The sequence below is a fragment of the Cygnus atratus genome, chromosome 2 (genome assembly GCF_013377495.2).
Source record: "Cygnus atratus isolate AKBS03 ecotype Queensland, Australia chromosome 2, CAtr_DNAZoo_HiC_assembly, whole genome shotgun sequence".
NCBI lineage: Eukaryota > Metazoa > Chordata > Aves > Anseriformes > Anatidae > Cygnus > Cygnus atratus.
The window spans coordinates 21,561,078-21,583,887 of record NC_066363.1 but is presented as its reverse complement, the minus strand read 5'-3'; the positions used below and the strand labels follow the sequence as shown (position 1 = coordinate 21,583,887).

Below are 22,810 nucleotides of genomic sequence, written 5' to 3'. Positions count from 1 at the left end.
TACTTTTTAATGTAGTCTTTTTCCTTCCTAGAAAGCTATATTGCAAAAACTCTTAACTGACTTTTAATCTTTCTTTCTTTAGCTTCTAGGAGCGTGTGTATCAAACTGTGGTAAAATCTTTCATTTAGAAGTCTGTTCAAGAGATTTTGCCAGTGAAGTAAGCAATGTGTTGAATAAGGTAATGTATTACATTGATTTATATGTTTCATATAAAAGCTAAATCAGAGAGCTGGGGTAACCTGAAATTGGAGTGGAATCTACTTCTGGAAGATTGGAAATTTTGGGAGGGGAAACAAGGAGAAGGGGGGTGTGTGATTTGGGCAGAAGGATTCAAGTTACTGTGAAGACTGACTGTGAGAAAGAGCTTCTGGAATATCACTTCATAGTACTGTTACTTATGTATTCTGTTCACTTGGGCAGTGAGATTACTTTATAAATATACAAATGGAGATAACACGGGACCTTTCTATAACCTTGTCTTATGCTGTTTTGAGGCTAGTCCTTATTGTTTAAGTGATATTCCTGAAGGCCATCAAACACAGTGCTGAAAAGCTGGTGTCCCCTTTCTAATAAGGACATCACTTAGTATATACTTGTCAATATACTTGACTTTAAAGTGTCTAGTGTCTATACAGTTTATGTTGACAGTAACATGAAATTATGTAAAATTTAGGAATTAAGAACAGATTCCTACATTATTTAACTAGTTTCTGTTTTTCTGCAGGGTCATCCAAAAGTTTGTGAAAAGCTGAAAGCCCTTATGGTGGAATGGACTGATGAATTCAAGAATGACCCGCAGCTTAGTTTAATATCTGCTATGATAAAAAATCTTAAAGAGCAAGGAGTTACCTTCCCAGCTATTGGTTCACAGGTATAATACATTTTGTGGTGGTTCTTAAAAGGAATCACAAATTCTTTTTATCCTCAGTTCTGTATTTTAAAATTTGTAGTCTTGAATTCTATAATGCATTTGGCAAACAAAACAAAATCTTTCTTTTCTAAATAAAACATTCATATGAGAGTTGAACTGCTCTGTTTTCCTTTGATTTTTATATTGCAGATGAATGCAAATCAAAACGGTGAATTTACTGCGTTGTCACAGTTTTTCAATTAATTTACTTTTACATCTTTAATTTTTTTGGCTAGGCTGCTGAACAGGCAAAAGCAAGTCCAGCACTAGTTGCCAAAGATCCTGGTGCAGTAGCTAACAAAAAGGAAGAGGAGGATTTAGCTAAAGGTGAGTACATTTACTTGCTGACCCAAAGAATTTGTTGGTAAGTATCTAATAAGGCAGGAACAAATGTTTTGCTTCCTTCCTCACTGTGTGCAGTGCATTTATGGATTGTAGATATGATTTCTATTCCTTCCTTTTTGGAGGGTTAGAGATCAAAACTATTCTATGTATAAAACAAAATAGAATAATGCCTGATTTTTTTTAACCCTTGCTAGACCAAAACAATGTAAAAATCTGCGAAACCTCATGTTCAGAGTGTGCTCCACAATGGAAATGTTTGATACAAGTTTTGCATTTGGATTTTCCCTCTCTCAGGGGCCAGTAAAGCACATTCACTTGTAATTTAAACATTTGATTGAAGCAGACCATAAGGATTATAGTATAAGTGGTATGCAAAGTTGCATTCAGTATGTTGGGTGTACTACTTTAAACTTTGTATTTCTTTGAATAATGCTTCCTTAATATACTTAAAATAACTTTAAGCCTTTGGCTGCTGTAAGCAGAGTGTTAAATGTCTCACTGCAGTCCCAGTAAACAAATCTAGGATGTTTTTTTTTTTATTTACTGTTGTACCAAGGTATATTTAAAGATCATTTAATGATCCTATACGAGGTATGTGCAAAGAGTTATTCTTACAGTAGACTGATCCTTATGGCTTACAGAGTGTTCAGATTTCAGCAACATAAAGGCATCAATTAGCCCTTGTATGTAGTATGGTTTTTCGCTTAAAGTTATAACAATGACTCATTCATTATATGAATGAAGCTCATGTGCTAGTAGTTGGTGGATATTTGCAGTTTCTCATCTTTGATAGAAAAACTCTTAATTTAGCTATTATCTAATATAACTTTGACCTATTTAAATCACCATTAGCCCATCTGTAAACGTTACTTCTGGCTTCTTCTGTAGTTGATCCACCAAAGTCTGTTTTTCAAGGGTTTTCTCTGTCTCAAGGTTCAGATTCTGCATGGGTTCTTTAATGTTTGTCCTATTCTTTTGTGTCTCAGTCTGTCCCATCTTATACATGGTCATCTATTTACAAATTTGGAGGAGTTTATTATGACTGAAATTTCTCTGCTTAGTCAAGTTTAGTTGAAAGTGATCAAGCAATTTAAAATTATTCCAGGAGAGATAGGGAGAGAAAAAAGGGATAGACAAATAGACAAGCAAAAGGCTTTCTATAAATTATGATTTAAGGACAGACTTTTTTACAGTTAGGTTGCAGAGAGGTGGTAGAGTCTCCTTTCTCGAAGTTATTCAAAAGCCATCTGGACGTGGTCCTGGACAGCTGGCCCTAAGTGACCATGCTTTAGTGGGGGTTTGGAACAAATGACCTCCAAAGCTCATTTCCAACCTTAATTAATCTGTGTGATTCTCTGATTTAGGCTAAAGCCTACTGATCTAAAAGGCAAATAGTGTGCAGCTGAACAGCTGTTATCTTTTTAGCATTTTAAGCAGTCTGGAAGAGTTGAACCTCGTGTATGCTAGTTAGAATGTAGATCTGCATATCTGTTTAAGATGCTAACAGTAATAGTAATAATAATAAATGGATCACTTCACTGAGTTTTCCTGTTTGTGCTTAAGTGCTACTCATTCCTCCTGTCCACGTTGAAAGTCTCAGTAACTGTAGGAGCAGAATTATGCTCCATAGTTGTAAAACATCTTTTCATCTTTTTACCGTTATTTCTAAATGAAAGTCAGAAGTTGGTTATGATGCAAAAAGAATGGAATTATACTACAAGTTTTCATAGAGTTAAATTTTCAAATATAAAGTGAATGTTCATCTGGATAACTTTGCAGGTTAAGAACTTTTCATAACTTAACTGAGTAACTTTTTCTTTTGTAGCTATTGAACTGTCACTAAAAGAACAAAGGCAACAGCAAACAACACTTTCCAGCTTGTATCCAAGCACCTCAAGTCTTTTAACAAATCACAAACACGAGGGCCGAAAGGTTCGTGCAATCTATGATTTTGAGGCTGCTGAAGACAACGAATTAACCTTTAAAGCTGGAGAACTTATAACTATCCTTGATGACAGGTAACTTGTATAGAATGCTTTATAGAAGTGGTTTAGACTCTAAAAATCGATCAGGAATAATGGTGTCTGCTATGTAGAAGCATATTGGAATACCATTGCAATAAAATATATTTATACATTAAATATTTTCTCCTTGGTTTTTGACACAGAAATGTAATGGTATAAAGACTAATGTACAAATATTTCTGCATATATGTAAATTGTGTTTATGTACAAGTAATACAAATGCCTTGTACAGTGCAATTCTTGGGAAAATTCCATGTCAGTATGGGGTTTTAAATGTGTATTTATTTTTATCTTTTAGTGATCCAAATTGGTGGAAGGGTGAAACTCATCAGGGTATAGGATTGTTTCCATCTAATTTTGTAACAGCTGATCTTTCTGCTGAGCCAGAAATGAGTAAGTAACTTTATGTTTACATATATAATTTAAGCTTTGCCTTGGTTCAAGGGATGTTTCTGTAGTCAGGTATTACCGCTGATTCCTTTCTTGAACGGGAAAGGTTCAGCTGCAAGTTAATGTAAAGCTCTAAGTAAAACTGAGCCCTTGTTGTGCTCTTAGTCATGTCTCTGTGTGCCAGACCAAGGTTACCTAAGCTGGCATCTGTTGAAAAATAGGATGCTGCATACTGCTGGCTTTGTCATTAGCTTCCTTGAGACTCATTTAACAATTCCATAGACAGCTAGATAAATTTTGTATGCAACAGCAGCTTTTTTCTAAATTGTCTTTTTACTTGGTTGCAACAGTACATATTTAATCAAGGAAAAACTGAAGGTAGGAATCAGAAACATTTCCATTGCTCAAACAGTTTAAGAAATCTAAATTATATCGGTATGTATGTGTACATTATGGAAGGATTTTTTTGCTGCATATTGATTTATCTTTCTGTATCAACTTATTATCAGTCTAACGTACTCTAAGCATGTAGTAAAATAACATTATATATAAGGCAAAGATTTAAGATGCTAAATCTCAATTCTGTAAACCTGATGGGTTTGCAAGATGAATTTCTTGTGTTCTCAATATGTGCGTGTCAGGGGTGTGACATGCTAGCTGTGTAACATTGTCATTGCTTTGTTTATTTCTATTTTAAAAAATAAAGATCTGACTTTACCTTACAGTGAAAACCGAGAAGAAAACAGTGCAGTTCAGTGATGAAGTTCAAGTAGAGACAATAGAACCTGAGCCCGAACCAGTTTATATTGATGAAGTAAGTGTGATACAGGTACTGAGTTTTCAACGGGTGGTATGTTTAAACATGCGATGTTTAACTCTTTCATCCTTTACCTTGAAAGTAATCAGTTTGAAATATCAAGAGAGCATAACCAAAAGAGAAATGGGAAGGAGAAGTTGAACTTTTTATGAGTATCTGCAGTGCTCTAATTTGTTCATTTGCCTTGAAGTTCTTAGGAATTTCAGAAACTGAATTTGGAGGCTGCATTCAATTTAGGGCCCCACTCCAGGACTGTACAGCTGTTTACCTCCCATCCAGATGCCTGGTGTGGAGTGATGCATTTGTTCTATAGCTTAGCTTTAAGGACCTCAAGATGCTTCAGATGTACCAATCTTAAATAATGTCTTAGATTTATCTCTAGTATAACCACTGCTGTCTTCGCCTGCACTTCCTTCTCTGAAAACTGTGAGCTTTTTGTAGCTCTAAAATGTATTTATTAAGATTCACACAATCTCACCTTGGTGATACTGCAGGGTTCCCAGGAGCTCTCATTCAAAGCTGTTTTCCCCTGCCTTTTTCTTTTTCCAAGGGGGCTTAGATCTATTGTCTTAAGATTTTTTTTCCTTTCTTTCTCATGAGCTTCTATATCTTTCTCAACTATGGTTCTTTCGTTGTTTTGTGAAATGAAAAAAATGAGTTACTGCCTTCCTAAAATCCTATATATCTCCTGCCTCATCTATCCTTTTCTCAGGTAGTCTTCCTCCAGAGAGGTATTTGTTAGTTTGTAATCTGCAGAAATGACTTACCTCAGGCCTGTGTTGAGGTGCCTTTCAGCTTTGTCTTCTGTGATGATTCCATGTTAGTTTGCATGTTAGCATTTTGTTTTGTTGTTAAACTTCCCATGGTATATTTTTTAAGGAAGTAGTTCATTTGGCTTCTTCCCACGTTTCCCCAGGGTTGAGGAGGAAAAAACATGTCTAGTTTCCACTTTCTGCCTATGTAACTCTGCCCTGTTAAGACTGTGTATTTGATACCACTCAGCTAAAAAGTGATTCTTAATCATTTTCATGTAATGTTTTGTTAAGCAGTATAGTTTACAGCAAGGCATATTTTTTGAAGAGCTTATGTATGTTAATTTTTTTTCCCTTGGTGTTTTTGTAAATGGGTTACACTTAACCTTGTTAATCGAGGATATAAAATTCTGAAGTAAACCATACAACCCCTCCGAACATCATCTTAAAAAACTCTTTCCTATATATTAGTTATGACATTGCTCATGTGCTGATGGGCATCATGCATGTGCAAAATGTGGGTTATTTTTTTTCAGTGAATTTAGTTTTAAGTACCTATTTTTTTTCTCAGTGTATTCTGTCAAAACATTTGCACTAATCCCACTAGGTGGTAGTATTGTGTATGTAATAAGTAGAATGGAAAAATGGAAACTGCTCAGGAAATACTGTTTAGAATGACTTTTAAAATTAAAGGGGTATACTGCACATTCCACTTGCAGATACTAATCATTTTTTTTATCATTTGGCTTTTCCTTGTTGAAATATCTTCATTTGTTAAAGCTAGTATAGATGATTTCCAAGTTCCAAGAGACCCAAATGGATGTTGTAAATAGCTGCTTTAAGTTACTATTCTGAAACTGCTGATTCTTCCCCCACTCTATCCACACTAATTACACAATTTTTGTTCTAGGATAAAATGGACCAACTCTTGCAGATGTTACAAAGTGCAGATCCATCTGATGACCAACCTGACCTTCCAGAATTGCTTCATCTTGAGGGTAAGAAAATCTCAGTGTTGTTGTTATTGTTTTGCTTTCCAGTAATTACTTATGTCAAAATGAATTAAAACTACTTCAGCTTTGTATGCGTACCACAAATATGCCTGAGGAAAGTGCTTAAGCCTTAACTGTCTTCTCGCTTCCTGTTTCCCACATCTAAGAGACCAAAATGCAGTATTTTAATTTAAAGAAAATCTACTCTTCTCTCAATTACCTTATATTACATTTTCATTTACTTTTCAAGACCCAGGAATACTTAATTCAATTTTCTCCATTTTTTTCTTCCTTCATAGAGTAGCACAGCGTAAGTGGCAAAAGCAATGTAAAGAGAATTCCATGAGAAGAATAAAAATTTTTCTGTGACTTAGGATGGGCTTGTGGGTGTTCCACATGCTTTTCACTTGCATGCATTTTCCTATTAGCACTTTAGAGTTAAGAAATACCGTACAGAGTACTACAAATACCTTAGACTAGTCCTTTAGACTCAAAGTTATTCAGAATACCTCTTCAAAGAGGCATTATAGACCATTCTATCTGGGTCAATAGATGCAGCGAAGGTTTTAGAAGGGAACTTTGGAGAAGGAAGTAAAGAAACTTGCCTGTTAAGGAACAGAACATTGGCTTTAATTTACAATCCAGATAGGACCAGACTTTAAGAAAATAGGAGATTCTGAATCTATCTAGAAGCTGAGCAAGAAAAGGTTCTTGAGCTTGTAAACTGTTGGGTATCTCCCATCTTCTCACAAAATCACAGAATTGTAGGGGTTGGAAGGGACCTCAAGAGATCATCGGGTCCAACCCCCCTGCCAAAGCAGGTTCCCTAGAGCAGGTTGCCTTAAATTAGTAAATAGTTCATTGCTTGGATAAGTAGGCACATTTTGCATTCTGAAGTAGGGTTAGGCTGTAGTGTCCCATTTCAGCTTTCCTTCCTGTTTATTTTACGTTTGACAAAATCAGACTTTCTGTTAGTTAATTGTTGTTTGCTTTGCAGTTACATGAACCCTATGTCCTTATGCTGGAAGTTGGGGTGAGGAGGTGCACTTTTATTTTAATGTTCTTCCATTCTACTTCTGCTAGGTTTTTCTTTGTGTTGGCTTTTCCATGTAATATCTTAGTGGTTTGAAAAAGCCTTACCTGACAGGATCCCCCTCACGCAGTTAGGATTCCAGTGAAATAACAATGTGCTGTTAGTGGCTTTGATGTGCAGATAATTTAAATCATTTCAGTCTATTTCCCCCTTCATTGTTTTGATAGGCAATCTTTTTTGTAGTACTGTTGATGGAGCACATGATCGAGGTTCCAGTGGCAAATTTTCTTCCTTGAAGAAAGATTACCTTTCAGATTACCTGAGCTTTTTTTAATGCAAAATAGGTTCATCGTTCTATTTACCTTTTTTATGTGCCGTATCTACAGCTGATACTGCTTTACACTCCCTGGATGTTAAATGTGTTTTGTTTTGTTCTATTTAAACTGGGATTCTTTCTCTGTACTATTATTGAAAACTTCAGCTGGATCTCATTATTAAATTGTTCATGAAACTGCATCTGTTACTGTAGTTCTTTGGCATATAGTTTATAGTACTGATCATAATTTTTCTTTTTTAATGTTTTTCTTTATTTTTGCATCTACACATTTCTATCCGATAATTCATTTTAAAGCTATTTTCTGACTTGCTATATAGAAATATTTATTACTCTGATAATATTTTAATGTTCTTTTCTAGCAATGTGCCACCAGATGGGACCCCTCATAGATGAAAAGTTGGAAGATATAGACAGGTAAAACATATGTGTTTTGACTCAATTAAGACAGGTTTTTAGAAATAATGGAGTTGCTACTTAAATATACTCTTAGCCATTTCTGTCAATACTGGTAAAGAAAACAGGTGTATTTATTAGTATCTTCTCATCCGGGAGGAGGTCTGAAGGTTTTTTTTTTTTTCAAGGTCACATAGTATTTTATAGTATTCTACCATTTGACATTATGGCACTTGACAGGCAGTAGGAGAATTTTGCTTATCACCCCTTGTGAAAGTTCCCCTGTTTTGTCTGTTCTGTACTGAAGTTATCTAGACTGTAGAATAAGCTATATAACGTGTTTTCTAGGAAACACTCAGAACTCTCAGAGCTCAATGTTAAAGCAATGGAGGCCCTTTCTTTGTATAACAAGTTGATGAATGAGGACCCAATGTATTCGATGTATGCAAAGCTACAAAATCAACAGTATTACATGCCGTCATCAGGCGTTTCTGGTTCTCAGGTATGTACGTAAGCTTTAAGAGCAATTGACATTATCAAGTACATACTAGGCTAGAGTTGATTTACTCAAATTTTGCTGAAATGTTTTTTTTTTACAATATGCTTCTGTACATTACTGAAATAAATTACTGATTTTGTAAGAAAGTGCAAGTTCTAAAGTGTGGTGGGGCATGTTGGTGGCAAGTATTTCCTGTTTCTGCCCTGCTGCTGCTGCCTCCTCCACCCTAGGAGTTGGAAACCTCTATGAAACTTCATTGCCTTAATGCTCAGTTAAAAATCATCTTGCTCCCTCAGAAATATTCTAAAATGAACTAGCAAATCTTTCTCATCACAGTATGAAAACAGAATATTGTGTTTTCAGCTGCAAGCTTTAGAGATTTTCCATTTGCTAGTTTTTAACAATTCTAGTTCTTTTCTGCTCAGTTTATTTTGATCAAGGAAAAAGTCTATCCTGTTTTGAGTCACACACAAAATAAACAGCTGGAAAGTTGAAGCTGACTAGGCCTTTGCATAGTGGGTCAAAGAAAGTACAGAATCAAAGGAGTAAAATTCCTGTTTAAGAATTGTGATTCTTAGATTACAATTACACTCCGCCGTAAAAATCATACTCCACCCTAAAATCAGTGTTGGCTTTTAGCTTGCTTTTAATTCCATAGTCTAATGTACATTTGCTATATTTCTTCTTTGTAGGAATATGTAACGTTTCAAGTTGTTTTTTCAATAATTTACTTTGGTTTTTAGTGAGTCAAAAAAAACCCTTTGAGCCAACTTATTAATGCTCATAAAAGCATTGGAGCAGATTTAGTTCTTTTAGCTTCCTACAAATATACCCCTACTTTCAGTGTCTTTTAAAAAAGATGTGTTTTTCCAGTGTCATTGAGGAAGACATTGTATACCATGCATATCATACAAGCAATCATGTCACAACTCTTATAAAGTAATTTCAATATTTAATTAAAGGGCATGTTTCTGGGGATTTTTGAAAGGAAAAACTGGATTTTGGGGGTGAACGTGAACCAGTATAAAGTCCTGAAAAGTTAGGTCTCCTGCCTTTTCTGGCCTCCAAATTATTTTGCGATATTGATCTACACTCTTTAAATGTTATAAGAGATTCATGGATCTTAAGATAGAAGGGCTGTATGATGTTAACTTACATGAACTCAATTATGCATGAGACTTCATAATTTCTTCTCTTAATTTTTGTTAAGCTAGATAATTCAGACTGAACAAAAGCATAGGTTTTAGAAATTTAGTCTTCATTTGGAATATTGTTGAAACATCTAGTGGCAAGCTTTCCCTCCAGCTAGTTATAAAACTTTATTTTCCATTGAAACTTTTTCTTAAAACCTCTTTTTTTATTCTGCCCCCCTCAAACAATGGCAATCTCAGCTGTTACAAGAAATTATAGGTTAGCTAAAGGTAGGAAAATAACGTGTGAATCGCTGTCCATTTTAACTTTCACTAAGTAGAGCTGTTATCTGGGCATCAAAAACCTCTGCTTTAGACTGCTATTTATTATACAACATAATCAGTATTTTCATTCAGAAGTGGAAGTTCTAACTAGCATGAATGATACTCATTGAAATAAAATGAGGAATACAAGTTGTCCAGTGAACTGTCTGATGTTTTTGGTACTAGAGCCTGAGGATAGAAATGCAAATAGTGTCCTTTACAAATCCGGTATTTTTTCGTACTGCAGCACCTAATAGAAGACAATCAGTCACTTTTTATTTAAAATACCTGTAATAAAAGTTTTGAGAGACTGTCTTTAACTTCTTCACCAGATATTAACTACCAAAATTTTATTTTCTTTTATTCTTAATATTCCTTTATTCCTTCCTAGGTTTATCCGGGGCAACCTCAAGGTAATGCATATTTGGTGGCAGGCAGTGCACAGATGGGCCATATTCAAGGCTATAATCTTCCTCCTGAACAACTCTCCTCCCTCAGCCAAGGCACAGTTACTCCATCTGCCAGCTCGGTACTGCCTGGCCAGCCTGCACAAACGTCTTATACAAAGTAATTTTAAGTTATTTTCCTATTTAAACTTAAATCAATTTAAACATAAAGGACTACATATTTGAAGGAGAAAATTTGTCTTGTAGAAGTATAGTTTCAATGACAACTGAAGTATATTTCAGTGCAATTACTTCCAGTGGTGTTTTATATTGGTGTTGTAAATTTGGTAAAAAATTCCTGACAAATTTCAAACGTTTCTTTGTGTGTGTGTGTATATATATATACACATACATGCATATGTACATATATGTGTATATATAAAGTTAGAGAAAATATATAAACTAGAGAAAATGCCATAGTCATAATTTTCATCATTAAACATCTGTTAAAAATTATTTTAAAAAAAATATCTGCTGCTCTGTCTAGCTTTGCATAATTTTTGAGATAGTGGATATTATATCACACTTGTTTCAAATATCTTACTGTGGAAGCATGGGGAGGATTCTGCTCATTTTGTGAACAAAATGAATGGTCTATGAATTCTTGATAAAGTTTATACAATTTCCCCATATAAAGACACTACAAGTGGCTTTCTGCTTTGGGAAGATGCAATGAGTAGGCTAAAATGTCTATATTGTGAGACAGTTTTGAATTGACCTTAGGACTCTGTATAAGGTAATTTTATTTTAAAAAGTCGAGAGAGAGATCCATTTTGAGTTATTAAAGTATTTGTTATTCTTTGGTCTCCCCAAGTTATTTAAATTTTAGGGTGGTAAGACACGCCAAATAAACAGATAAAGCAAGCTTCTGCACACTTCACCTAACTTGTTTTGCCATATGAAACACTTGGCTTTTTTCATGAGCAGAACAGAAAATAGGTGGGGTTCCGTATTGCACATTAGACTGAATGTATGTTTTATTTTAGTTTTAAAACTATTAGAAGTGTGTTAGGTGTGTTTAAATCTGAGGAGTATGTTTAAATTTTAATTGGAATATTCACTGGCTACAGCTTTATATATGCAAGGTGTCCAGAGCCAGGAGGTAGCTTTTTCTGTGTATATATAGCACAGTTAAAGGAACAATAAAAGTTGTGTTGATGTTGCTGCTCGGATGGTATTTTTTTTTTTTAATTTAAATTTTTTATTTTATTTTTCAGTGCAATGGTTGGCTCTGTTGCTGGAAACACTTACTCTAACCAAGCTTCAGTGTACAGTCCACCACCTGCTACTGTTGATGTTGCTGCTTATCAGAATGCTGGAACTAATATGTCCCAGGTGCCAAACTATAACTTAGCTTCTACGTCTCTGCCACAGACAACAGGCAGTCAACAAGCCCCTCCACAACAGCCACAGCCTCCGCCACCTCAACAGCCACAGCATACTTATTCACAGAAGGCTCTGCTATAGGATCCAGGACTTCGGATTCCTCATCTTTAATCTCTGCTAAAGGCAGTTGACAATGCTTTGAGTTTCTTCCTTTAATCTCTTAAACTTTGTTTATCCCCAGCTTAATAAGAATCTATCTTGGTGAACAAGTTCAATTTGCACTGACTTTTTAGGATTTTTTTTTTAATTTTGCAGAGGAACAGATATATTTAGGACATATAATTCCTTTTAAAATGCCTAAAAATTGGTACAAGATTATTTATGTCTGGTAAAATTGGCTAGTCTGTGAAAGCTCAACACTTGCAAACTGTTGTGGCATATGTTATGTACATATAGTGTGTGATTGCAGTAGTGGCCATTTCGTATAGCTATGGTGATCATGTGAATATATTTAACACAATGTTAAAAATAATTTACATTACTATTTTATTTTAATCATGAACTGACAACCATGTTTCATAGTTTTATCTAGTTTTATGACAGCTGTGATGTCTTTTTCCAACGCAGGGAAAATGGTAATTTTGCGTATCATAGTTACACTCACAAGCTAAGGTCTATAAGCGAATTTCCAAACTTACTGGGTCTAGGTTTCATTACTTCTTGAACTGAACACAGATGTGTCATGACTATTAGATGGCTTTATCTACCAAAGTTAATTAGTTAACTAGTAAGTGATCTGGGAGGATAACAGCAAATTATGATTCTGTTTCACATACAACTAAAACTACTATTCAGAGGCTGCTAAACACATCATGGGACCACACAACAGATTAGGATTTTGCATTTTATCATGAGAAGCACATAATTTATTTTTTCAGAGTTTTTTTTTTTTTTTTTTTTTTTACAATGAGAACAGGAACTGTATTCTATATGTGTTGGTAGAGAGTACACCAAAGACAGAGAAATTGAGTTGGAGGAGAAATGATGGAGTTGTAAACTGGAACACACAACGTGAATAACACTACTATATTCAAGTCCTCTTAATTAGAGAATTAATGGAGAATGATGGACTTTTAAATCTCTTTGCTGAACAAACTTTCAGGGCTTTATTTTTATCTCTTGTGGCCTTGCTTAGCAATTTGTTCTGTTTACTGTTCTAACACAAACACTTCTGCCTTAAACATCTGTTAATTTTTCAATTTCCAGTTGTTCTACCACTTGAGTTTATTTAGCAGTATAAATAGTTCTATGAGGCCTCTTAATTTCATTGACTTTCAGATTACTTTGAATTTTCTTTTGCAGCAACTTGCATTTCTCAGAAACTGAGCCAGGTGGCTCTTTAAGGCATGATATTTTCTTTCTACAGCCAAGGTTCTGCAAAACAAATATGGTTATGGAAGGCAGAATTCTGATATGCCTGATCAGAGTTTCTTGTACAAAGACTGGTGTTACTTTGCATTTGTATTCAATCTACTAATGCATCCTTATTTCCTCTACCTTTTCTGGTGACTCTAATTCCGGTTAGAGCAAAAGAACTTGTGGCTTCAACATCAAAGCTGTTTTCTCAGTCTTGTTAGTGTGTATGCCTTTCTGGCATTGTTCGCTTTTGTGTACTGTATTTTAGTGTGATGCTTCTGGAATTAAATGTTGCACTTGCAATTGTACTGTAAGTTAACCTCAGTTACCCCATATACTCCTGCTTTGTCTGCCTACGGTTACCTTACAAGCCTTTGTTTCACTATTTTAATAGACAGTGGTGTGTTCTGCCTGATAATGTTTTCAGATGACTAATTTGCATAACTCTGTAGCCAGGGTGGTTACAAAACATGCCCATACCTGATGTTTTTCAGTTGGTGATGTTCTAGCCAGGACAACTGGTTGTTTTGATTATTGGTATTTTCTTTTCCTTTTTTTTCTCCTTTTCCAGAATTCTTAAGCACACTCACAAACTGTCAGTACATCAGTACTTGGTGTTACCACGAGAGTCTGTGGAATTTGAAAGGAAATGCTACCAAAAAAAACAATTCCAAGCCATTCTGTCATAGATTGTTTTTAATAGATCAGAGAGATCAGAGGTGGTTTTCTGTAGAAAGGGCATACAGTATCAGTTAGGTAGTGTCTTCTGTATGCTTTAAGTATTCGAAAGCAGAGAAACAGTGTATAGAAGTATATAATTTCTACACAAAAGTGAAAATAACTGTTCCATTCTTCTAACACTCTGATTAAAGGAGGAGCTTGAAGCATCAAAATAGTCCAGCTGACTTTGACAATTTGTATTAGTTTTTCACATGTTGTATAATGAACTGGAATGGCTCAGCAAAAATACTTTATATTGCTAATTTGTCATTTTTTAAATTTTTCAATCTTTTTCCCTTAACACATAGAAATGCTTGTTCCTGCTTTTTTCTTTGATCACAGAAAACTTATACGTATCTTCATTTTTTCTGCCTTCCATCTTACTGATTTGGGGCATTTATCCTTTTTTTTAAAGAAATTGAAATCACCTTTTATTTGTGTTCATCGTGACCAAAAAACACTTTTGAAAATGCAATGCCATATAAATTCAGTATAATCTATATATATATATATATTTTTTTTTTTCTTCATGCCTTTATTAGAGCCACTGCTCTAAAATATTTCCTGGAACAAATCTGTGAATTTTAGTTGATTTAAAATAAGTTTTCGTTGTCCACAGTTGGTGTAGTAGATCAGTAGATTTTTGGATTCAGTCTTAGCATTTCTATTGCATCCTACATTTTTTTCATTTCAGATGCAGTCTTCAGATTAAATTGAATTTGGAGCTATATTACTTCATGTAGATTTTTTTTTTCATTTAGCAGAAAGATTATTTTGCCTGCTCACTTAGTTGTGTCCTTCACTCTAGTATTCTTCAGTGATGCCTCCTCCTGCTTTGCTAGCTGCTGTCATTGCACTAATTCCTTCACTCATCCTCTCATGTCCTCTCTAACTGATAATTCATCAATTTCAATTCACCTTTCTGATGATACAGTGTCATCTACATGGAGGTGTAGCACCTTACTGGTGCTTCTCTGCTGTGATTTGTTCTGAATTTCCTTATTTATGCATTGTTTTGAGCAAGCTCATGTCTGTTCTGTCTCACTATGGTATTGAACACTGAGTATGGGTGAGGGAGGGAAAGGACATGTACAGCTACTGTATGGAAAAACTTCTTAGCAAAGAAGTTAAGCGTCAAGAAGTTAATCTAAAAGGTAAGAACCGCAGGAAAAGACATGTCATTCGTGTTCCAATAGAACTAATTTTTTAATGTCTTGTTTCTTCGCATGTAAACTGTCAATGAAAGGCTGAAATATTTTCATGATATTTTATGTAAACGTTTGTAATTTAATCCTTTCATTAAGGAATACAAAAACATTAACTTCAGGAGGGGTATCTTTGTAGTTTGGATTTCTTGAACAGGAGCGAACTCTGGAAAGTGCCTTCTGCACACTTCACATCTATAAACGAAATTTGTTTACCCATGTGTATCATCTCAGTTTTTGTGGACATAACAAAGATGTAAAGATTTACTGTAAAGCGTCCCGGGAAAAATACTGAGGCAGGTTGTTTAAGATTTGGTATGCTACACTGATGTCATGGTAGTATGTTCAAGAGTGTGCAGTTGCAGTTACAACGTATTTATCCACCTGTGCTTAATAACTGTTACCTGTGTAGATGTGTATTTAATGTCACCAGACAGTCCCTATACAGCAGTAAAACAACAGTAAAAAGAACAGAACAGAAGAAGTACCGCATGTTTCTCAACAGGCGTGGAGCAGCATATTGATGGCCCTCATGGCACCCTGATTCTTCATACGTTTTGAGGGGGGAACTAAAATGGATTTGAATAACCAGAACTTCCTATAATTCTGTCAGATTGCAAATGTTTAGATACAACAAAGGAGATAAATCTGCTTTTAATAGCATGTACATATTTTGCCAATCAAATCTAGGCTGCTATTGTAGTTCTCTCTGATATCATCTAGATGGCAGGAACATCAGATTTACACTGGAGAACTGCTTAATACCTCAATTTCCTTTTTTTTTTTTTTTTTTTTTTTTTTTAGTATGTTCTAATATCACTTACCTTTATTTTTGCAATCTCATTTCAAAGATTTCTGTGCTGTCTTCACTTTTAAAGGTCATACTTTAGTCCTTGTCTGCTGGGTTTCACAGACAGAATGGAAGAGAATGTCTCTAATTACAGTGGCTACAATGGCACTTTGAATTACATAACTGCAGTTTCCTGTGGAGAAGGTGCATCTGTTTTGAAGAACAAGGGAGCGTGATTTTTCCATTTAAAAATCAGGAGGAGTCTTTCAAAAAAAAAAATCTACAAAAATCTCCATTGCTAACAGCAGGCAGAATCATTTTTTACTCTGTTATTCAATTTTAGTAAAGCTGACCATCTTCACACTACAGATCCTCCTTTCTCAGTTCTGGCTGTGATGAAGAATATTTACTTTAATACTATCCAACAGCATAGTAAAACCTTGGAAGGCCTTGAAATTTGAACTTTTTGCTTCCATAAAAACACTACGTAAGTTTTTTGCAGCCTCGTTTCCTAAATTAGGATGTTTGTAATTAAAAACATTCCATTTGCTACTATGTATAATCGCAGACCTCATTCAATTTTCATGCTGCCACCTTAGCAAAAAGGTGGTAAGAGTTTTTGTTCTTCTCCCTTGCATGTGCTTCTGGAAACCCAAATCTTTTCTTTCTTTGTCACAAAAAAGAAAAGAAGCCTGCTGCAGTCTGTTCTGGTTGTAATGAAGTGTACACAGTAGCAAAGTGCATTTTTGGTTTTGTTTGGTTTGATGCTCCCTTTGATGTTGGCATATGTATATATTTAGATATACTGCACTGTTGTACAAGAATTGTTTTAGTAAATAACACTATTTGTAAAAACTGTTAATTGTTTTTGGTATGAATGCAAAATATTAAAGTTGGAGTATTTAGTTCATTATGTTGCAAAGTCAATTTATAAATTTCATAGAAGAATAATCAGAAAAGGACTTTGCTGGAAGGACTTGGGGATGCAATGGACAAGGTCTGTTAGAAAAACTTGAAATCAAATTTTCTTATTTCTTGGAGGGGTGAGTGTGTTTTTGCTGTTTTGCTACTGCCGTTGTATGATGTTTACACAAAGATGATAGATGAAGATCTTGAAAAGTAAAAATTCTGTGATTAACTTCCTTCAGTTAAAGTCCAAGTAATACATTATACTTCTTCAGTATGCTGCATACCCCCTTATATATATATAAAATATTTTCAAGTGTTAGTAATGAACAAAAGGAAACAACTCTATTTGTGTAGTCCAATGCATATATTTGCTTATGCATCAATAAGCAGATACTAGGGGCAGGTTGTCTACACAGTTACTTGACAGCTAATGCCATTTCTGATGATGAACTCAAAGTAGCCTAAGATTGGGTTGTTAGATCTATGTGAAATATGTTGAAGATCAGGCTAAAGCCTGGTTCATGAATATGTTACTGCTTAAAATAAGGCCACAGCCGAAGCCTAATGGTCTTGACAGTGTTATGCTGCGTTCCTAACACAATGTTAAACTTCATAGATTTCTTGCTTGATCCAGTATAAGTACTGAAGACCACCAGAGGGCTTTGGAAGCAGTGACAGACAGGTTAGCAGTTTTGCCTGTGCTTAGGGTCTCTTCCCAAGTAAGATGAGCTAAACATCTTGGGATAGCTGGTTATGTGCACTGTGGCTTAACTCAGTGTGACAATTCTCGTGTCTCAAGAGAAAATATCAATTTGGCTGACAGGAATAAAGTGTCTTGCAGTTTGTATAGAAATGAAACGTCTCTGATTTGGAAAAGGGAGGAAGAGTTAAAATGAAATTTGCTGTGCCACCCCTAGCTTTAGGATGGGAAGCATGTTTCTGTTGAGGTGTCTGTTTTGAAAATAGTTTAAGAATTTGTTCCATGGTATTTAAGGCTTACTGTAAATCTGCCACCATGAATCTGTGCAACACATAAAATAAGCATCAGTCTCCACTTAAGGAGATGAAAACAACCATTTTCATTTAAACTTTCACTGAACTGCTTCATACATAATGTCTCTTCATAGTGGTCACTTCATACTGCATTATGAAGCTGGAGAGCTTGATGCCGTGTTTTACTACCAGACCTGTTTTTCAAAATCTTGTGCTACTGTGTTGCAGGATGAAGGCTTTCATAAAACATAGAAGCATTTTGGTTGGAAAAGACCTCTGAGATCAGATCACCTAGTCCAACCTTAAGCCTTCATCAGTCCAGCTGTCTGGTCCAACCTTAACCTTCATTGCTCACCACATCTGTGAATTTAAATTACCTGGATTATTCTAAATCAAGGCTGTTTTGGTTGATACTGATTGTGATCCGTGCTTTAAGTGAGAAATGAGTCATAAGCCAGTGTGAGAGAATGCATGGAGAAACTTCCACAGATAAAGGCTGATTTGCATTTTTCTTATGTTCACATTGATGTTTGAGTATGTATGGGGTATATATCGGCAGCATACAATACAGAAAATAGATAATATAATAATATATTAAAATAGTATAATACTAGATAGATAATACAGAAAATCCATGGGAGAAAAAAGGTAAGTACATATTTCTAGGTGAAGACTGGGAGCACAGGGTACAACCTCTCATTTGGCTGGCCGGTGTCTCTACCACTTTATGGTTGGTCCACTTAATTTTACACTGTATATTCTGTAGCTGTTTCCAAAGCTTGATTTACTAATAAGCAAATTATTTGCCCTAGCTGCTACTGAAATCGCACCGAAATCTATTTCTAGCCAGTGGTGATGGCTCACCTCTGTTGACTCATCCATCCTCGGGTATTTGTGGATCATGCAGACATCTTGCTTTTGCAAACTGAGTGTCAGACTGTCCCAATTTTCTCTGCTTCACAAAGCATTGTGAGCATTACATCACTGGTTCTGATGTCTTTTAGGGTTGTGAAAATTTCCCCAAATTAGTTTTGTGTTTGTTCCCTGGTAACATACTCTTGTAGCTGATGGTGAAGCGTTGTGGCAGAGGTCAATTAGGCCAACCCTGCAGCAATAAGCATGGTGGCCTCAGGAATACAGGTAATATGATGTTGTGGCGCCTTGCATAAACACAAAAGGAATCATCAGCTCATCACGGGACATGGGGTTTCAGATAAACCATGGGTATTGTCTAACAGGCTCTCTCCTTAGATCTGTGTTTGCTGAGAGCGGCTCTTTTTCCTCACGGTGGTGTGAGAAGGAAAAAAAAAATTTTTAAGTGTCCATTAGCTCACTTTGTAACCAATTTCTTGCACCTTCTGTTGAATCATGATTTGTTATCTGCTTGCGTGGATAATGGCACTCGAGTAGGGTTCAGCATTAGTAAGTCTTAAAATTCCTCCTGCTCACTTAATTGTAAAATAGATTATTTCCATTTAGTCATTTATCTTAGTAAGCTTCTTCTCAACCAAAACAGCCATGCTTTCTACTCTTGAGTACTTTTTATCTTCCTGATAATCAAGACTTCCTGTAACTGCTGGCTGTTGCTCCTAAGGTCTGGGAGTCCTGCTGATCACTTCAGAGGGCAGCTGTTTGCCTTGGTTGCTCAAACCACTCCTAATTTTGCCTGTTCCAAGAACCAGACTCCCTTGAGTTTGTCTATCTGTGAAGCTAAAATTGACACCAGATTTGTTGCTTGGTTTATTTTTTCAGTACAGATAGTAGGTAGCAAGCAACTGCCTCTCTGTAAACAGCACTGAGCAGTGGCATCCTGTAGTTCAGCAGCAGAAATACAAGGAATTCAAATCCCAGCTCTCCTGTACATATATGTATAAACAGGAGAGCTGTAGATGTGTCTGTATATGTACAGTATATAAATGTGTGTGTGTGTGTATACATATAATATTCCAGCAGCTCCATATGTATGTGTGTTTCTTAAGTTATCCCCTTCTTTCACATGCTTTTTCATACTTGATCCTTATGGTAAGCATGTCCATGGATAATAATGACTAGTAATATATAAATTTAATTCATTTTATATATACACATGCATATATATTGGTATATTTGGACAGTTCCACTCTGCAGATTCTCCTTCCATAATTCTTTAAGTGTCCTGTGTAGCTTTTAAGTTGTTTTTTGAATGCGGACAGCCCTGCTCTTTAGCCTATGAAGTACTGTCTCTTCCCCTCCCCACTGGTTCAGTCACACAGCTCCAATAATTGGGCTTCGTATGTTTCGAGTTCCTCTAATGTTGCTTTAGCCTACAGTGTATTTGTCATGTAGCACCTTGCCATTGACTTCAGATCATCATTTTCTGATTGGCAATTATTGTTTTTCCGATTGGCAATTGATTATGCTTATACAATCCCATGGATGATTCCAGCTTCCATTTCCCTAGGCCACACGCTTAGCAGTTTCTGCAGCCTTGTTCATCTGTGCTAGAGGCATTGGACATGCTTTGAACTCGAGCTTGTCACAGAGGACTTCTGCACATGACAGATGGGAGGCAGGGAGTGTAGGAGAAAATTGATAGTTAATAGTGTAAGAGCAGGCTATCCCTACATTGCATTTATCGAAGTGTGTCTCTAGGTTTTTCCAGTGTTAATTTGTATCTTCCAAAGTGAAAGTATGTCCTTGGAGACCATAGGTTGTTTCCGCAACTTTCTGAAAAACAACAAAAAAAAAGGTTTTTCAACATAAAAATTTTCTGCCCATAGTGGAGTTATTCCAAAACACCATGCTGCTCTGACATTATTTAACATATTCTACCCTCATGTTTGAAACTTAACTGCAAGAAAAACATTCTGTTATGAAACAGCTCTACAGATAATAACCAAACTCCCATAATCACCTCTCCATTTCTTTCTCGTATTTCACTCAGGAGGAGGCTATTCTAGTTATTTTAATTATACCATTAGGTACAGCAAATAGACTTAAGTGTTTAAAAGCAAATGCTGTTCTTTGGAAGTCAGTGTATGTGAAGTGTTGTACGCTGCTGAAGACAATACTCCAGCGGAAACGTCAGTCTGCCTCATTTGCCTACCCTATTGAGAAGTGGGATCTGTAGTAGACCTTGTAAGAGTTTCCACTTCAGTGTAAATCAGCATGTTTCTCTATTTTTATCATACTTCATGGACTATTCTGTGTTCCTCCTCCTCTTTTCCTATTATTATTTCAGGTAATTTTCTTCCTTTTTTTTTCTTTCTTTTTTCTTTTTTTTTTTCTTTTTTTTTTTTTTGAAATAGAGTTTACCTCAAGACAAGTCCCAGCTAAAAAAGTATTGCGTTCATAAAATAATAATAATAAAAAAAAATACAGAGTCAGTCATGGGTCCAAATGCAGCACATTTGCAATCACATTGGGAATAACCATCCTGGTCTTCAAAATATTGCATTTAGCAAGCCTCTTTCACCAACTATTTTTTTGAGTATTAGGTGGAAAAATGAGTCTTTTCTCCCTACTGTTTATATTGGCTAATTTTCAGGTAAATCAATAACTATTGTACACAACAAATACGGTGATCTTGATATTTTTCTCCTAGTATTTAGTCTTGCCTCCCAGTCTTTTCTGTGGTTGCATTTTCCTTTTATTTTTGCCTAAAAACCTCAACACAATTACTGGTCACAATTCTCAGTAACCCAGCCAGGCCGCAGCCAGGGCTGTGTCACGTAGCTCTTCTGAGCACGTGGAAGCAGTGGTTCACGGCTGAAGACTTGCTACAAAATCCTCCAGTGGTCTGTCAGGAATCCCGTTGCATTCATTGCAGTTTCTGGTCACTTGATTTGTTTCCGGTCATTTTCTTTACTACCTTGATTTTTAAAATGTTTCAGGACTAGGATTTTACATAATAATGTCGTTAGCCTACTGCTGTTTCACCTATATGATGCTGATGTTGACTATATTGAGGTTATGACCTTGGAGTTCCTCCTTTTTCATTTTTTTTCCTTTATTATTATTATTATTATTATTATTATTATTATTATTATTTGTAAGACATTTGGTTCAGATTTAACCAAAACCAACCACCACCAACACAACCCCAACCACCCAGGAGCTCTGTCATCACAGCTATTTCCAGTCCACAGTTCATCATTTTCTGATAACGAGCAGGACCAGCCCCCCGCACCCTGCTCTTAGGGTAACTCGTTTTGGAGCAGCTGTAAGCACAGGAGCCTTTTCCCTGGCTGGGCTCCAAAATCTCCAGATCCAAATACCCACACACCGTGTCCTGGGCTACTGGTACAGGCCTGGAGTAACACTTTAACCAAGCGCTTTGAAGGAGAGCTGCAGACCGCAGCACTGCATGCTCATCCTCACCGAGGTACAGGGGCGTCCCAGAGGCTGGCCCCTGCCCAGTCCATTTTCTGCATCCCAACAATGCTGTTACTGCCACAGCACAGCTCCGCGTGCAGGCAGCAGCCCTATGAAAAATGGTGTTGACCTCTCACACGTGTAATTTTGTTTGACGGTTGTGCTGTTGCATTACAGAATATGATCTCCTGGTTCATCACCTCCAGCCTGGTTTTTATCAGGCTGCACGTTCCACAGCAGTAAATTCTGTGGGCTTAAGCAACTTTCTTATCAACATATTCTGGGAAAAAAAAAAATAAAAATCTCCTTCATGTTTCCCTCCTAAGCCCCAGGATCCTACAGGACAGCAAAGTCTACACATTCAGGAAATTTTTAAGCCCAGCTTATGCACTGAGTTTGCAAAAATATCAAGATTTCTTTGGTTTATATATTTCCAGGAGAGGCACAAACTTTTAAATTGTTCTTTGGAGAGAAAAAAAAAAGAAAAGAAAAATGGAATTTATCACTGTGGCACAATAGCTTTGGGTTGATTTATTTAAAGAATAAAAATCAGTCCTATGTAAACTCAGGATCAACACTGCAAGTGTAAAGTCTCAGGAGTCTGTGCTTCTTTTGAGAAAGCTGCTGAGGGACATTATTTGCCTCTGAGAGGCGGGTGCTCCGTTCAGGTAGTGACAAAACCATCACTTCTAGCACATGCTTCTCA

At 36.0% G+C, this 22,810-nt stretch overlaps 1 protein-coding gene across 3 annotated transcripts in view; it reads left to right on the top strand.

Annotated features, from left to right (window-relative positions):
- The window catches only part of STAM (signal transducing adaptor molecule), a 36,117-nt gene extending 19,406 nt beyond the window's left edge, over positions 1 to 16,711 (top strand). For all 3 annotated transcript variants that reach the window (XM_035545449.2, XM_035545450.2, XM_035545451.2), the window contains 11 exons: positions 83 to 178; positions 725 to 871; positions 1,147 to 1,237; positions 3,081 to 3,273; positions 3,578 to 3,672; positions 4,395 to 4,483; positions 6,149 to 6,236; positions 7,960 to 8,014; positions 8,342 to 8,495; positions 10,338 to 10,513; positions 11,610 to 16,711. In XM_035545449.2, the coding sequence (XP_035401342.1) occupies positions 83 to 178; positions 725 to 871; positions 1,147 to 1,237; positions 3,081 to 3,273; positions 3,578 to 3,672; positions 4,395 to 4,483; positions 6,149 to 6,236; positions 7,960 to 8,014; positions 8,342 to 8,495; positions 10,338 to 10,513; positions 11,610 to 11,859 (1,434 nt within the window). In that variant the 3' untranslated portion in view covers positions 11,860 to 16,711. The remainder of the gene's footprint in view (positions 1 to 82; positions 179 to 724; positions 872 to 1,146; positions 1,238 to 3,080; positions 3,274 to 3,577; positions 3,673 to 4,394; positions 4,484 to 6,148; positions 6,237 to 7,959; positions 8,015 to 8,341; positions 8,496 to 10,337; positions 10,514 to 11,609) is intronic.
- The last annotated feature ends 6,099 nt before the right edge of the window (positions 16,712 to 22,810 follow it).